Raw genomic sequence first — 14,479 nt, 5'->3', positions numbered from 1 at the left:
GAGCCACAGCCATGGCTCTGTTGAGTTGGCCCCACCTCTCCCTCCCACAGGCTCTCTGCACCCAGGTGTTTGCTTTGAGTCAAGCCTAGGGCTGGTCTCCCGCTTTTATAGGGCAGGGCGGAGACTCCAATCTGCCAGGGGCCCAGGTTAATAGTCCATGGGCAGAACTGAGATTTGGCTTTGGAACTTGGAACTAAGCTCTATAAAAGGGCTGGGAAGGGGCAGAGCAAGGAGACCATGCTTTGGACCCAGGCCAGCCGGGAAGAGCCCTGGAAGGCAGGGAAGGGTGGGTTTGGGTGGCTGCCTGGGCACAAAGCCCAACGTTATCCTCTGCGGCATGGACCAGCCCCATCAAGTTCTCCAGCTTCGTGTGTGTGTGTGCAAGTACAGAGGGAGAGTCTGGGTGTGTCTGCCTAAGGGTTTGCATGTGTGGTGGGGGCTGTGTTCTTTGTACACATCTGCCTCTCTGCCCACTGACCTGCTCACAGAAAGAACCCTGGGCAGAGGGCTGCCTCCCCTAATGCATCCCAAGTTGCTGGTCCCCATTGCCAGGATCCCTGGGAGGGGCTACCTGGCTGAGCTGCCCTGAGTTCCAGACCGTGCCCCTGGGAGTAGCTGGCACTGCACTTTGCACCCAGCTCCTGGCATTTATGGCAGATAATACACTGGGGGCAGAGGCCAGAACAGCGACACAGCAGGGGCAGGTGGAAGGGGGCTGCTCAGACAGCTCAGCCTCTCCTGGGGCCAGTGTGGGGCCAAAGGGCTCTAGCTCGGGGACCAGCCACTTCCTTTATGGGCTTAGCTTAGGAGCCACCATGACACTGCCCTGAAAATCCAGGCTCTGCTCTGGCCCAGAACTTTGATCTCTGCTCCACAGGAGCTACTCTCCCCCTGGGAGTGCATAGGAGTGGGACAGGGGTAGAGGCTGCCCTGGTCTCCCCATTCCACTCCAGCAGCTGGTACCCCTCAGCAGGCTTTGGATCCAGATTCATTAGGATGGAGGAAAGAGCTGGCCCAGAGGGCAGACCATCAGGCTGCCCCACCTCAGGGAAAGAATCAGGCCTGGGGGCTGTGACCAGCCCAGGAGGGTGAAAGGAAAAGGAGGGTCTGGCGGGAGGTCTGGGAAAGCCCTAAGGACGTAGGTGAGGGGAGAAGCCACCTGGCGGCCAGTCTTGGAACTGCATGGCGTCCTTCCAGGCAGTGCCCATGCACTTGCTCCTCCCACCCTCTGCCCGCAGGACCAGGTGAGGGGTTGAAGGCGCCCTGACCCCTCAGCCCAGGACAGTCAGGGACATCCAGTGGGCACCAGGGAGAGCCAAGCAAGATTTGTGGAGGAAGGGGAGTGTGAAATCAGGCAGGGCAAGGGTCTCTGAGTGGGGAGGCCCCTCTGGATGACTGGATTCTTGGTGGGACTGGGTCTTGGGTCGGGGCTTTGGTGAGCTGAGCACCTGGGGTGGGGAAGGTGTGCTGTGTAATGTCACTGGGACTGGGTAGAAGGGGCCCCAGGGGACCTTAGCCAGCAGCTGCCGACTCCTTAGCCCCGGCACCCAGCACAGACTCTCTTCACAGACCCCCTCTCTTCCCTTTCTCCAGGCGAGCACAGTCAGAGCTATAGAAATGACCAGGAAACTGGGTTTTTAATGGAGAGGCTTTGATGCCTGTGGACACGATACTACAGGGCAGTGGTGAAGGGATGTGTCTGGGCCAGGAGGGAAGGCAGCCTCCTCTTCAGCCAGGAAGGAAGCTCCAGGTGCCTCAGGGAACTGGGAAGCCCACCCTGCAGGGGGGCAGTCTTCAGACACTCGCTTCTCTTCTGGATTGTGTGTCTTTTTAATTCCAGTTCCGGAGGAGGGCATGGCAGTCTGCTGGGAAAGGTGGGGAAGGGGGTGAGGGGATGCTCAGGAAAGGAGGCAGAGATGTGGGCGAGTGGAGTGGAGGAAGAAGCATGAAGCTGGAGCCCAGCACGCAGCACAGCCAGCCTGCCTGTAGGGACAAAGAGGCAGAAGCCATCAGTTCCTGGTGACTTGTGTGCAGTTCACGGTTCCCTGATTTACCTGCAGCACGTGCAGTTCCCCAGGGCTTCCCAGACCTAGCACACCCCAGGCTGGATGAATGTGCACAGGGGCTCCATGCAGCCTCAGCTTCTCGGTCCCCAAGCTCCCTGCCTTTCTGAACCCCAGGTCTTGGCTCCTGCCTGGCTTTGCCATTGTCCCCTATGACTGATTAATTCCCACCTCTACGCCTGGTTGCACTGTCAGCCATTCTGCCACACCCTTTCCCTTTATCTACTAATGAATGCTTATCCCCTTCTCCAGAATGCCTTCTCTGACAGGCAGACCCCTGTCCTACTCCACCTTCCCTCGGCACTCCCATAGACGGTTTTACAGAGCCTAAATTTGCTGCTTTGTCCAGTTTCTTCAACTGTTTCTATGGGGGATGGAAGGTCTTGTCTTCTCTGAATTGATCCTCCCTGGGAGCAGGGACTGAGTTCTGGGTCCTTTGCAGGCCCAAAATAAAGGATCTGGGCAGTAGGGACAGAAAAGAGAAAGTCAGAGCTGAGGGAGCCTCAGGGGTCATCTAATTCAGTGGTTCTCAAACTCTTGTCTGCATCAGAATCATCCAGAGGGCTGGCCCCACCCCAGGGTTTCTTATTCTGTGTGTCCAGGGTGGGGCCTGGTATTTTGCATCTCAGGTGACACTAATGCTACTAGTCCCAAGACCACACGTGAACACCCCCAATTTTATAGATGAGGAGAATAAAAAAGGAATTGATGGGCCTCCAGTCACACGGTTGCAAAGCTGGGACTGAACCCCCAGGGCTGACTCTCATCCATTGCTCTATTCCCTGGTCCCCACTGAGCACAACCCACTGGCCCTTATCCCAGAGGCCCCAGTTATTCTTTGAGACTCTGATCCACCCCAGAGGATCAGGGAGCTGGCCTCTAGGTACCTCTACTGTGTGGTGGGAGACTTGGCGGCATCAAACATCTTCTTCCGGCCTTCCATTCCAGACATGGCCTCCACGTTCTTCCTCCAGTCACCCACCTCCACAGGCCGCTCCTACAGGCACAGCACACACTTGAGAGACTTATAGGCCACGGGGCAGCCAAGGCCTTCCAAGTGGAAGAGAAACTCAGTGATAGAAAGCCAGCCTCTTCAGAAAAACAGGGTGGGGGGCGGGAGGGGGAGCTTGGATGCATCCCAACACCCATAACCTGCTGGTGAGGTCCTTGGACTCAGCTGAGGCTCAGGAGAAAGAAACAAGCTGTGTGCTTTGGGAGTTATGGGTGGCTACGGCAGGGTTACAGGGCAGATTCCCACCCTCAAGCCCCACAGCTCAACCTCGTCTCCAGGCCTCAGGCCGCCTTCCTGGTCTGCCACTCTGCGGCTTAAGGCCAAGAAGCCTTCCCCTACCTCTTTGACTCATTTCCCATTTCATCAGCGTTCTCTCTGGCCCATCTCTTCTCTTTATGAGGTTTCTTGGGCCAGAGACCATGCCTTTCGTCCCTGTTCCCTGCAGGGCCTGTCAGTCAGTTCTGGGCACAGAGACTATGAGTTCAACCAGCTTTGAGTGATTTGAACTCAGTTCACTAATTTCTGTGCTTTATATGTAACTATAACCAGGATGACATGCTGTCTTCTTTCTCCTGAAGTGACAGAGGGCAGTTGTCTCCCAGTTGCCCTAAATATCTACAACCCTACGTACAGCGTTTTCACTAAGTTCACTGGTTTGCTTTCTTTGTGTCTCAGTTTCTTCCTCAGACTGAGTTCCTTGAGGGAAGGGAGCAAGTCTTCTTTCTCCTGGGACAGAGTGATAAGATTTTATCACTGGTCTCCAGGGGATTCTAGAATGTTCTTAACTAACAGTCTCCTCCAACGGGAGCCCCTGGGCCTGCCTGTGTGATGGGGGTGACAGGCGAAGGCTGGTGGGGCAGAGGGTGAGAAGTCCTGAGAAGCGGGGCCCTCACCTTCTCCGTGTCTTCCTTCTTGACGGACTTGAGGTTGGCCCTCAGATCCATGGACACCTTGTGCTTGGAGCCCAGCAGGGCCCGGAGCATGGCGTCAGCGGAGACACGGACCCGGCGCAAGGGCGGGCGCTTGAACTTCCCTCTGAGGTCCATGACCTTCAGCTTCAGGTCCTTTATCTGCAGACAGGAAGGGGCAAGCGCTCACTGGAAGGGTAGCTGCCACCAGCTGTCCTTCTGGGTACCTCAGACTTCTAGAGTTCCAGGCAGAGAGAGCCCCCAAGAACTATACTCCAAATCCTCTGGCTGCTAGGCCAGACCCTCCAGGGTGCAGACCCACCATCACTTTGCAAATAGCCACCACATGTCTGTTGATGAATGAATGAGTCAATGGAGATAAAGCCCATTGGCCATCCCTATCACTGTAGCAGTGAGTAAAAGGGTCAGTCCCAGCCAGCTGAGTACAGGTGTGGTTTGGAAGCCCTGTGTGGGGTGTGGGACTGCTTCCTCCTGTTCCCACAGCCCATTCCTGCTTTTAACTAACCAGTCTCTCCTGAGTATGCTCCCTATGGGCACAACCTTGGTCAGCTGGGTGGATAAATCTCCAGGTCCCAAATCCCTAAGGGAGTTTCCCGAATGTGATCTCTGGAGGGAATTCTGGGAAGATTAGTGACCCCACAGATCATCGTTCCTGATGGGGAGAAATAGGAATGAGGCAAGTAGCTTCTGGTCCCTCACTACTCCCTCCTCGTGGCTTGAACCAAATGCCCAGAAGCACTCACTCCTGCAGCAGGGACCCTACCCCTCCTCACTCCACCCCACCCCACTGGAGCAGGGGCCTGGGCAGTGCAAGTGCTTCCGAGCCAAGGAAGCACTGGGCACTGGAGTGCAGTCAGAGGCCAGAGCCCAACCCAGCAACCCACTGTGTGACCAGCCTGAGATTTTTAGCCTCTCTGAACCTCAGTATCTTCATCATAAGCTGCAGATAATAGCACCCACTTCACAAGCACATAAGGAGGATCAACATACATAATGCACTTGAAAGCAGTGTACAAAGGGAAGCTGTTATTAGCAGGCACATGGCTGTTGGTGTGGGTGAGTAACAGGGCAGCTTCTGTTGGACTGGACAGCCCACCTGCTAAGGAGGGAGGGAGTGTGTGCTTCTCATCTGCCCATCTCCAGCCCTGTGGCCTGGGCGGAGGGAGACCAAAGCTCCCTGGAATGGGGCCACCTCCCAGACCCTGCAGAAGGAGAGGGAACCAACCCAGGGCCAATGTGTCAGTGCCCTCCCCCACCTCACCCAGACGTCGTCGCCGCCGGCCCTCCCTCCTACCCAGCCAGCCCTGCCCTGGCCCTGCTCCATCCCCTCCTCTGGGCTCACCTCCCTGGTGTTGTGGAGGCATTTGGCCTCGATGTCATACCTCTCCTCATCCACCACCTCCACCTTGGCGTGCAGCTCCCGGCACAGGTCCTGGGGAAGAGAGGGTTGAACCGAGGGGAGCAAAGAAGAGGGCAAGGAAGTCACTCCGTCTTCAGCCTCCGTTCTCTGCCTCCTAGCCCAGTCCCCTCGGCCCTCTCCCAGCCGCTTTCCAAGAGCCATGCTCCAGAAAGGAGCTGACAAATTGCTTCACTCTGGGGTGCTCAACTGGTGATAGCTCAAAGTATAAGCCCTGTGTTTTCCTTTCTGTATGCACTTGGTTTTCTTTTAAAATAGTTTTCCTTTGGTAAAAGTAATATAACAATTATAGAAATTTTGAAAACTCTGCATTTATCAAAAATGAACTGAAAATAACTAGGAATGCCGCCACCTGGAGCTAACCATTGATGACATTCTGTATATTTCCACCCAGTGTCTTTTTTCTGCAGCCACTGGCATTTAAACAGTTACCAAAGTTTTCAAAACCATTGAAGACCAGTGGGAGGGCCAGGGGCAAGTTTTGGGAGAAATGGGCCTTCCCAAGTCCTACCCACCTCCTCTCTTCATTATCCCACTGATCTGAGAGGAAACCAGATACCTGGCTCAGCCCCACCCCAAGTGGGTCACTTGGCCTCTCTCAGTCTCACTCACCTGTGCAATGGGACTGAGCTCACCCCCTCACAGGCTGTTTGTTGTGAGGTTGAATGAGATCATTAAATGAGATCATTGTACATTATAAAGCTGTGAGCCAGTGTTAGTTCGGGGCTCCTACCACCTGGTCCCAGTGTTCACCCATATGAGCTCCCTCATCCCCCACATTCCCCCAGCCTGGTCTGCAAGGCTCACCTGCAGGGCGCTGAGCGACAGGCCACGGGTCTGCAGCGTCGGGATGCGCTCGGCCAGGTAGCGAACCTTCTCAGCCTCCCGCTCCTCGTTCTCCTGCTCCCAGCACTCCTTGGCCTTGGCCAGCATCAGGCTCTGCACAGAGCGGAGGGCAGTGACCCAGGAGCCAGGGCTCTCGGGGTTCCCACACCCCACCTGGGGATGAGGGTAAGGTGGTCCTCAGGCTGGGCCGGCTCTGGCCTCAGCTGGCTGGGGCAAGTGGAGATGGGGCGTTCCAAATCTCATGCACACATGTTGGGGCCCAGACCAATCATCCCTGGGAGTGTGCAAATGAGGCGTTCATTCAATGTGGAGGTGCATGCGGGGGCCACAGGCAGGCTGTGTGTGAATAAACACTGCATGACCACACATGGTGTTTCTCAGACCCTGAGGCTTTTTTTCCCCCTCACAGTCCTCCTCTTACCCAGTTTTTATCTGTTTGGACCCACAGGGACCCAAAGGGAGAAACTCTTACCAAAATAAAGCAAGTCTCTCTGCCACCACCTGTGGATTCCCACCCCGGAGCTGGTCAGCTCCTCTCAGGACCCCGGGCAGGTGCCGGTACTCCATAGCTTGAGTTTTCCTCCACTGACCACCTGTGCTTGGGTGCTGGCTTCAGGCCACAGCCCAGCTCCCTCAGCCTCCTTGCTCTAGTCTCCTTCCTCTTCACCCCCCAGTGCCCCTCCATGCCCCCTCAGAAGCTTCACTGCACACCCTCTGCTTCCCATTGGACCTCCCCTGAAGCCAGCACCCAGCCTCACCTTCAGCAAGAGCTTGCGGGAGGCAGTGATCTTGGGTTTTCTCTGAGGACAAGAAAGGGGAGAGGCAGGTGGTGAGGCTGAGCCTGCAGAACTTGAATTCTGGTCTAGACTAGGATAAATGCCAGCCCAGGTTTCCCATCACTACCCAGAGTTCTGTGCTTGCCTTGGTGTCCCTTAAAAGCTCATCTTCGTGATTCAACCCCACCCCCACCCCCACCACCCCCACCCATCCCCACACAGCTTCAGAAAGAACACCATAGTCAGCTATCTCAGCCTAGAGACTGAAGCCCTCACTTTCCATTCTGGTTCTGCTGCTGGTGTAATCCTGTAAGATGCTGTGCAGGACACCTGGCTTCCATGGGTGCTCCTTCCTCATCTGTAAATAGGGATGCTGGTATCCGCTTTACCTAGTTCCCAAGTTATGACGGACAAAATGAGATTAAGGATGTGCCAGTCCTTTGAAAAGCACAAAAGAGATGCATGTTGCCAGCATTCTGGATGGTAATATAGGAATGCCTTGATGATCTGTCATGCTAGAGAAATAAGCTATGAATTTCCAAATAAATGAAGCATATCTTTTTAGACATCAAAAGTCTTCTTAATGTTAAAATCATTCATATAAATCTTTCAAAGATGTAAAAACACTGGTATTCTCTTCTTATAAATTATAGTAAATATGTTCTTTCCAACTAGATATGTTCTTCTAAGTCTTATCCCCACAGCAGGGGTGGTGGAGGTGAGTAGGCTGCTTAACCCCCAACCAATGAGACCCCCATGCCTTCTGAGGACTTGTTTCTTCTCAGCCATAGGTCATCGCTTTTCATTACTACCAGTAAGCATCCTACCTACTTCTAATGTGCCTGGAAAGCATAGCTCTAGCCAGCCATTCTAGTCTGTTAAGTAGAAGTGATCAGGCTTTGAGTGAGCAGCTCTCACAGGAGAAAATGAACGAACTTTAGTACATGGAATGTGTGATTTCCAAGCTGACTGTTGAGGGTGGTTTGTTTATCTTTTCCTCCCTTAAAGCCAAGGCTTGTGCTATGTTTCAGATAAGGGTGGCTGTGAGAGAAATGGACTATTACCATAATCATTTCCTCCCATGGTTTATAAACTGTGATGAACCCATGGCAAATGTTCCATTGGAGTTTGTTTCCCCAACCACTTGGTGAACTTATGAGCCACCTCACTGGACAACCAATCATTGTGGACTCACTTTAGTATGAACCTCAGCAAAATGGCAATATGACAATAAGTGACATATGACAATAAAAAATAGCTTAGTCAATTCTTACGGAGAATCTCTGCCAAATATACCCTTCATCAGTGCTGCTAACTTCCCCACACTAGTCATCCCTGAGTCCACAGCTCTATCCCTGCAGCCTCCATAACTGGGCTGCACACAGGCTGTGTTCTCAGCAGCCTGAATAAATCTGGATTGTACAGAATGACCAGAGTCAGGGTTATCCAAAACCCCAGGGGAGACTAAGGACACCTGTTTGCTCCTTCCCTAATGTTCAATAATTGGACAGGGATGGAATAACCCAATGACTAACCCCTCTTACCCTTCAAATATCACTTTGCTCAGGGTCACCTCTGCAAGAAACATGATGCCCCCTCCTCTCCAGCCTGGAGTAGCTCTCAGAGAGGGGGAGCAGAGATTAGCTCAGTGCTCAGCAAAGATACAGAGCGAGGAGATGGGGCTGAGTCACACCCAGCTCAGCGGTAGTCCCAGTCCCAGGACCACCTTCTCAGTAACATCATGCACTGGGGCACCAACCAGCAGCCCCACCTCCAGAATCTTCCACTGAGGTTTCTATTCTCCTGGAAATTTGCTCAGCCAGTGGATCTTCCCACTACCCCTGGCCTTCATCCAAGCTCACTGCTCTCCTCAGATGCCCACCCCACCTGAAGACTTAACCAAGACAGAGACACCCCAAATATCACTTACCTCGCTCCAGGCAGCCATTGCAGGAAGGACAAGGAGAAAGAGCAGAACATAAAATGAGTGTGAACAATGCGTATTATATATGCAGCAGCAGAGCCATGAAGAGCAGCTTGGGGTGTGGATGAAGGCAATGTGCCAGACAGAAATCAGGGAGGGGACTGTGGGAGGAAGGGCAGGGGACTAATTCAAGGGTTCCAAGAGATAGAATAAAACCACAATTGCCTTTTGGGTTGCTAGAGGTTCTCATTGGGAGATAATGGTCATTGTAAGTAAGGGGAGGGATGATGGGACATCAAGGAAGTCAGTTTTCTCAGCCTCAACGGAGGGTTCCAGGAATGAGAAATCATCCATCCCTGGGCTTTGTGGATAACTTGCCAAGTTCACCTACCAGGCCAATGTCAAGTCAGGGCCTGGCAGCATGCACTTCATTTGATCAGTGCAAGACACACAAACTCCAAAACACACACCCAAACCACCTTCCCTGGGCAACCTGGGAGTGGGAGTTCTGCTCAAAGGCTGGGAGGGTATGTGGCAACATTCTGGGGAAACCGTCACATGCTGATCAAGCACACAGAAGGGTTCCTGTTCCTGGGAACGGCCTCAGGGGTTGAGCAGAATGGTGCCTCAGCAACGGGGCTGAGGTCAGCAAAGGCACAGGCCTTCCTGAAGCACAAGGTGGGGGGTGGGATTACTTACACTTCCGGCATGGTGGCGGCGGGGCAGCTCCTGGAGGACACAGAGGAAGCATTAGTGTGGAAAGCTCGTAACTCCTGCCCTCCACCCACCCAGGTAGGCCTTGGGAGAGAAGCGGCAGGGAAGAAGAAATCAGACATAGCAGATTCTAGTGGCTCAAGATAGGATAAATATTTGTCTGTTTATTCTTTCATTTATTCATTCACTCGTTCACCCAGAACAGAGAGCAATCTAATAAAGGCAAAGAAGCACTGTAAGAAACAAAAGTGTTTCCCCTGGGCAGGTGTGGAGAACGGGGTCAGCAAACTACAGCCCCTGGCCAAATCTGGCTGTATGATAAAGCCTAACTGTTTACTATCCGGCCCTTTCCAGAAACAGGGTGGAGTCCAGAGAAAATATGGCTGGAAAGTGAGAATGAAGCTCATTGACGAGAGTCTTGAATGACAAGCTGAGTGTAGATTTTATCCTGTGGATAATGAGGGGTCATTGAAGTTCAGAGAGGGGAAGGGTCTGGAAGGTGAATCAAGGAGAGTAGATCATCAGATAGAGGGAGCTGCCTTATATCAACTCCAGGGGGCGCCATTCACATTTCATTCTATGCGGTTGTGCCCAGGGGTGTGTATTCACATAAATGACAGTGTGACTGGTACTCCCTGGGGTGGGGCAATGGGAAGACCTGAATGGAGGTTAAGCCAAGAGGCAGAGCAAACCCTGTGCTCTACTGGAGTCATTGTCCTTACTCTCTCTGGGCCAGTTTTCTCCTCTGCAAAATTAGGGGTTAGATGAGTAGTTCTCTTATTATTTAGCTCTTGAACTCTTTGTTCAAATCAAATTTTACTTGGAAGGAAAATAAATCCAATCAATAAGCATAGGACAGCACTGATTGAAGAGGGACATCCTGTGGTCTGCTGTGAGGACCCCTGGCCATGGGGCCCAGTTTGAAGCCCCCTGAGCAGATGATCTCTGGGGCCTCTTCTAGCTCCAGCAGCTGGGAGCCCAGGCCAACGAGGCAGTCCTTGATGCTGCAGAAGGGGGTGATATTCCAAAGCCAGACCTGAGTCACCATCTTGTCTGGGCCTGGATAAAGAGCACTCCAGTGGCAGGGGGCATTGTGCAAAAGCTCAGGGAAGAAGGGGACATTTGGCGTGGGGAGCAGGTGTGCAGAGGAGGACAGGAATCCCGAGCTGGGTCGTGAAGTGAGGAAGGGGAGAGACCGTGGGGTGGGGTGGCACAGAGCTCAGGGCCAGGAGTTTGGACTTGGTCCAAGAGCCCAGTTTGGAGCAAGGGAGGGCAAAATGTAAAGGATCCTTGCCAAGTGGCTACCAATACTTTCGTTCCAGAGCCACCCCCTTCCTGGCTTTAATTCTCTCCTTTCCCTTTGTGTCCGTGAAGCATCCTCCCCAACCCCAAAGAGCAGGGCTGTGCCGCCTCTCCTGAAACTACCCCCCAGCCTGAAAACCTTCTGGGCCTCCCTCTCTGCCTCTGCCCCCAGGGGAGAGTGAGGCCTGAGATGGGGGAGGAGGCGGGTGAGACCCCAGAGCCTCAGCTGTCACCCTGGGCAGAGGGAGAGGTGTGGAGACAACCCCTACATTCCCAAGATGCTTGGCTGAAATTAGATTTTATAGCCAGCTGCTTATTCTGAGGGCTCCAATCCTCTGAGGACACTGAGGAAATCCAAAGAAGAAAACACTAGCTCATAAGAACTCACCCCCAGTTTCCCCATCCATTGTCATCACTCTCCTACCATCCCCGTCTCTGGAAGGCATCGGGTCTGTTTCCCGGGGATGTGCCTCGCCTTGGTGGGCACTTGGCCATGTTCCCTCCTCCCCAGAAAGCCCACTGTCAGCAATGTGGAGCCCTGCCTGCTGGGACCAGGCCAGGCCTCCTGCCACCCAGCCTGTCCCACTGACAAATGCCAGGCCAGGGGGTCCCACGTCAGGCAAGAGGCCCCAGCCTGTGCTCTAACTCCTGCCAGACAGGACCCCTTGACAGGTTCTGTGGAAGACAAGAGGAGGCCTGATAAGAAGGCAGGATGTAGATAGCAGCAAATGTGGGGCATGGAGGGCCAGGGTTCTGTCTCCTCCACAAGCATCAAGTAAGGAGATAAGCAGAAAATCCACAACTGAAGGGAGGGAGCAAAGAATCTCCAGTGGTTGACTCAAAGCCAAGCTCTCTGCTTCGTGAAGCCTCATAGGGTAGAACAGAAATACAAAGTAGACTGTGGGATTGAAGCTGTGTGTGAGTGTAAAGTGTAAAAGTGATTATGTGTGTGTGAGAGAGACAGAGAGAGAGACAGAGAAGAAAGGAAGGAACTGATCTCTTTGCAAACCTAATAATGAGGGACACAAATTTCCTAGTGAGGTTCATGCCCTTCCCCTGCGACCCCTTGACCTTGGTCCCCAATTCAAGGGCATCCCTGTCCTCTCTGAGTATGAACAAGGGTTGTATTCCCAAGTCTGTGGCCGTGGGCTGTCTGCCACCCACCACACCCCCATCTCGAGCTCTGAATGGGAAAGCCTAATGGGAAAGCGGGGGGCTGTGACTCCAAACCTGGGGGCAGGAGCTACCTTCAGCCCCCAACCCAGCTAGAGACCCCCAGTGCCGCCATCACCCCAGCATGGATCCCACTGCAGAGGTTGCCCTCACTTGTGTTCACAAACTCTCGTGCCCCAACTCCAGCAGCTGGACCCATCTGCCCTCCCCCAGTAGGCGCCCCCTGCAACTCCCGCCTACCTCAGAGCCAGGAGTGGCAAAGAGGGGTTGGCCCCTTGCCATGCAGGGTTGGCAGTCTGCCCTCAACTGCTTTTTTCCTACTGGAAAATATAGATGGATGGGCAAGGGGAGTTCATAGCATCCCGCAACGACAAAGAACAAAGAAGCAAAGTGGTCTCCTCGGTCAGTGGGGTCTCTGGTCCTATCTTCTGAGCTCCCCCAGAGCCCTGCACACCCAGAGCACTTACCTTCCTTTCAGTGAGGCCGTTGCTCACTTTTATTGATCACCAGGCTTTTCCTAAACTTGCAAGTGCAGCCCCTCTGCCCCTGCTCTCTGACTCCAATGCCACCCCCTTCCACTAGGTTCCCTCTTCCCCCTGCACCTGCGGGTAGCCCGGTGTGGAAGCAATCGACTGCATTCTGCCTCGGGGCTCCTTGTGGGGCCTTGTGGAAAATTCAGCAACTGGCTCTCAGCCTTACTTCTATTAACTCAATCCCAGCTTTTCCATCCACCTGGGGTGGGAGGAAGTTGCACCTGAAAGAGTTTTGCAGAAGGAGAGGTGCAGGACAAAAAGCTTTGGGGGTACTTTAGGAACATTCCACCAACAAACTCAAGTGTACGGGCAAGAAATGTCTTCTTCCCCCTCCAAGATCTCACTTTTTCCTTAAACACAAGCTCCAAATCCTCTGTCTGGGGTTGAGCTAGGTCCAAAGGCCTGGGCTGCAGACACTCACCTTGTTCAGTTGTGGTGGAGCTTGGCTGGCCTGTGTCTCACCGTGGCCCGTGGACTCTGAGGGGCAGCACAGAGGGGAGGCTATGAAAACTATGGCCAGCAGCAACTGGCCAGTAAAAATAGAACAGAGCCGCTGTCCCTCCCGCTGCCCCTCCTCCCCACCCCCTACCACACAGACACACACTCTCACACACACACACACACACACACACACATACACACACACCCCTCGTAATGCAGATACACGATGCAATGCACATGACAGGCACCCAGGCTTGAAGACTCAGCGCACACACATATCCTGTGTACACAGAGGCCACCAACTAGTCAAACCAGGAACCCCCTAAGGGACACAAAGGCCAAAGAAAGGGAGAGAGTGAGTAGCCTGACCAGACCGGAGGCCTGAGCAGTGGTGGGATCCAGGGCAGGGGAAGGAGGGTGAGCACAGGGCTCCACTTTAGGGTATCAGAGGGACTGGAGGGGCCGGCAGGGGCCGGCAGAAGGGGAATTGTTGTGCTAACCTTACATCTCTTACAAGGAAATGTGAAAACCAGGCCCCCAAGCCCAGACTCCAAAGCCTAAGAGGGCTAAAGGCTCAAAGTTCAGGAGTTGTCTGTGGCCACGTGATATGAATAGTTGCAGGCAGGCCCTAGTGAGCAGCCTGAGGCTGAGCAGAAGTGGCCTGTCCATGTGCTGATGGAAGCCTGAGGGTCTGCAGACGCTTCCCACCCCTCTCCAGGTGACACTCACCCACCTTCTCCCCTGCCTTTTCCTTTGGGTCCAGCCAGCTGCTGGTGGAGCCCAGGGGGCTGGTGCCTCGGGGCTGCACCTGTTTACTGGGTATTTTTAGGTCTGTTGATGAGCACATAATACCCACCCTATAGTCAGGGACAGACAATGCCTGCTATGTTAATCCTGTGGCTATTATAGTCATTGTGTCATGGGCCAGGATCCCAGGCTAGAGCAGGACAAGCAGGACACTGACCCTGGTGAGGCGGGGGAAAGACCTCACAGGCAGCAGGTTAGGGAGCTCGAGCCTTGCTCCCCACTTGGTGGGGGAGAGACACACAGCCAGCGCCCTCGGAGGGATAAAGCCCTTGCCCTCCAGACGCTGACCTTCTGGGGCAATGGAGGCTGTGCCAGTTGGGTCAACTTTGGGAAGCTTCCATGCAGGAAGGCTGTTGGAAAGAGAGGACAGAATGGCAGGGTCTGCGTGGTTATGTGGGTCGAGGGGCTAGAATGCCAAGTGGAGGGACTGGGATGGGAAAAAAGGCAGGCATTGGTCACAGGGAGCAGCTGGGAGATCAGAGGATGAAACTGGGGGTCTGGGAGAGAGACAACTGGAGTTTAGTGCACAGGCATATTATGTT

At 53.9% G+C, this 14,479-nt stretch overlaps 1 protein-coding gene across 3 annotated transcripts; it reads right to left on the bottom strand.

Annotated features, from left to right (window-relative positions):
• Positions 1-1,646: 1,646 nt before the first annotated feature.
• On the bottom strand, positions 1,647-13,159 carry TNNI1 (troponin I1, slow skeletal type). Of its 3 annotated transcripts, none has more exons than XM_037812209.1 (9): positions 13,111-13,159; positions 8,974-9,696; positions 7,320-7,432; positions 7,026-7,067; positions 6,229-6,360; positions 5,347-5,436; positions 3,969-4,145; positions 2,951-3,060; positions 1,647-1,983 (listed from the first exon to the last, which is right to left on the bottom strand). In XM_037812209.1, exons 5-8 carry the CDS (start codon positions 6,352-6,354, stop codon positions 2,953-2,955), a joined length of 501 nt encoding a protein of 166 aa, XP_037668137.1. In that variant the 5' UTR covers positions 6,355-6,360; positions 7,026-7,067; positions 7,320-7,432; positions 8,974-9,696; positions 13,111-13,159; the 3' UTR covers positions 1,647-1,983; positions 2,951-2,952. The 3 variants fall into 3 exon arrangements, with proteins under 3 accessions (XP_037668137.1, XP_037668128.1, XP_037668136.1); XM_037812200.1 differs by lacking the exon at positions 7,320-7,432 and having other exon boundaries at positions 8,974-8,977; positions 9,667-9,696; positions 13,111-13,145; XM_037812208.1 differs by lacking the exon at positions 13,111-13,159 and having other exon boundaries at positions 8,974-8,977; positions 9,667-9,688.
• Positions 13,160-14,479: the final 1,320 nt, after the last annotated feature.

This window comes from Choloepus didactylus, chromosome 2 (genome assembly GCF_015220235.1).
Source record: "Choloepus didactylus isolate mChoDid1 chromosome 2, mChoDid1.pri, whole genome shotgun sequence".
NCBI lineage: Eukaryota > Metazoa > Chordata > Mammalia > Pilosa > Megalonychidae > Choloepus > Choloepus didactylus.
The sequence above is the reverse complement of the archived record's forward strand: the minus strand, read 5'-3'. Positions and strand labels throughout refer to the sequence as shown.

Coding starts and splice junctions, on each gene's coding strand:
- TNNI1 (XM_037812200.1), bottom strand. Junction 4,146..5,346: donor GCCTCCACAACACCAGGGAG/GTGAGCCCAGAG, acceptor TCCTGTCTGCAG/ATAAAGGACCTGAAGCTGAA. Junction 3,061..3,968: donor AGAAGGAAGACACGGAGAAG/GTGAGGGCCCCG, acceptor CTGTGCCTGTAG/GAGCGGCCTGTGGAGGTGGG.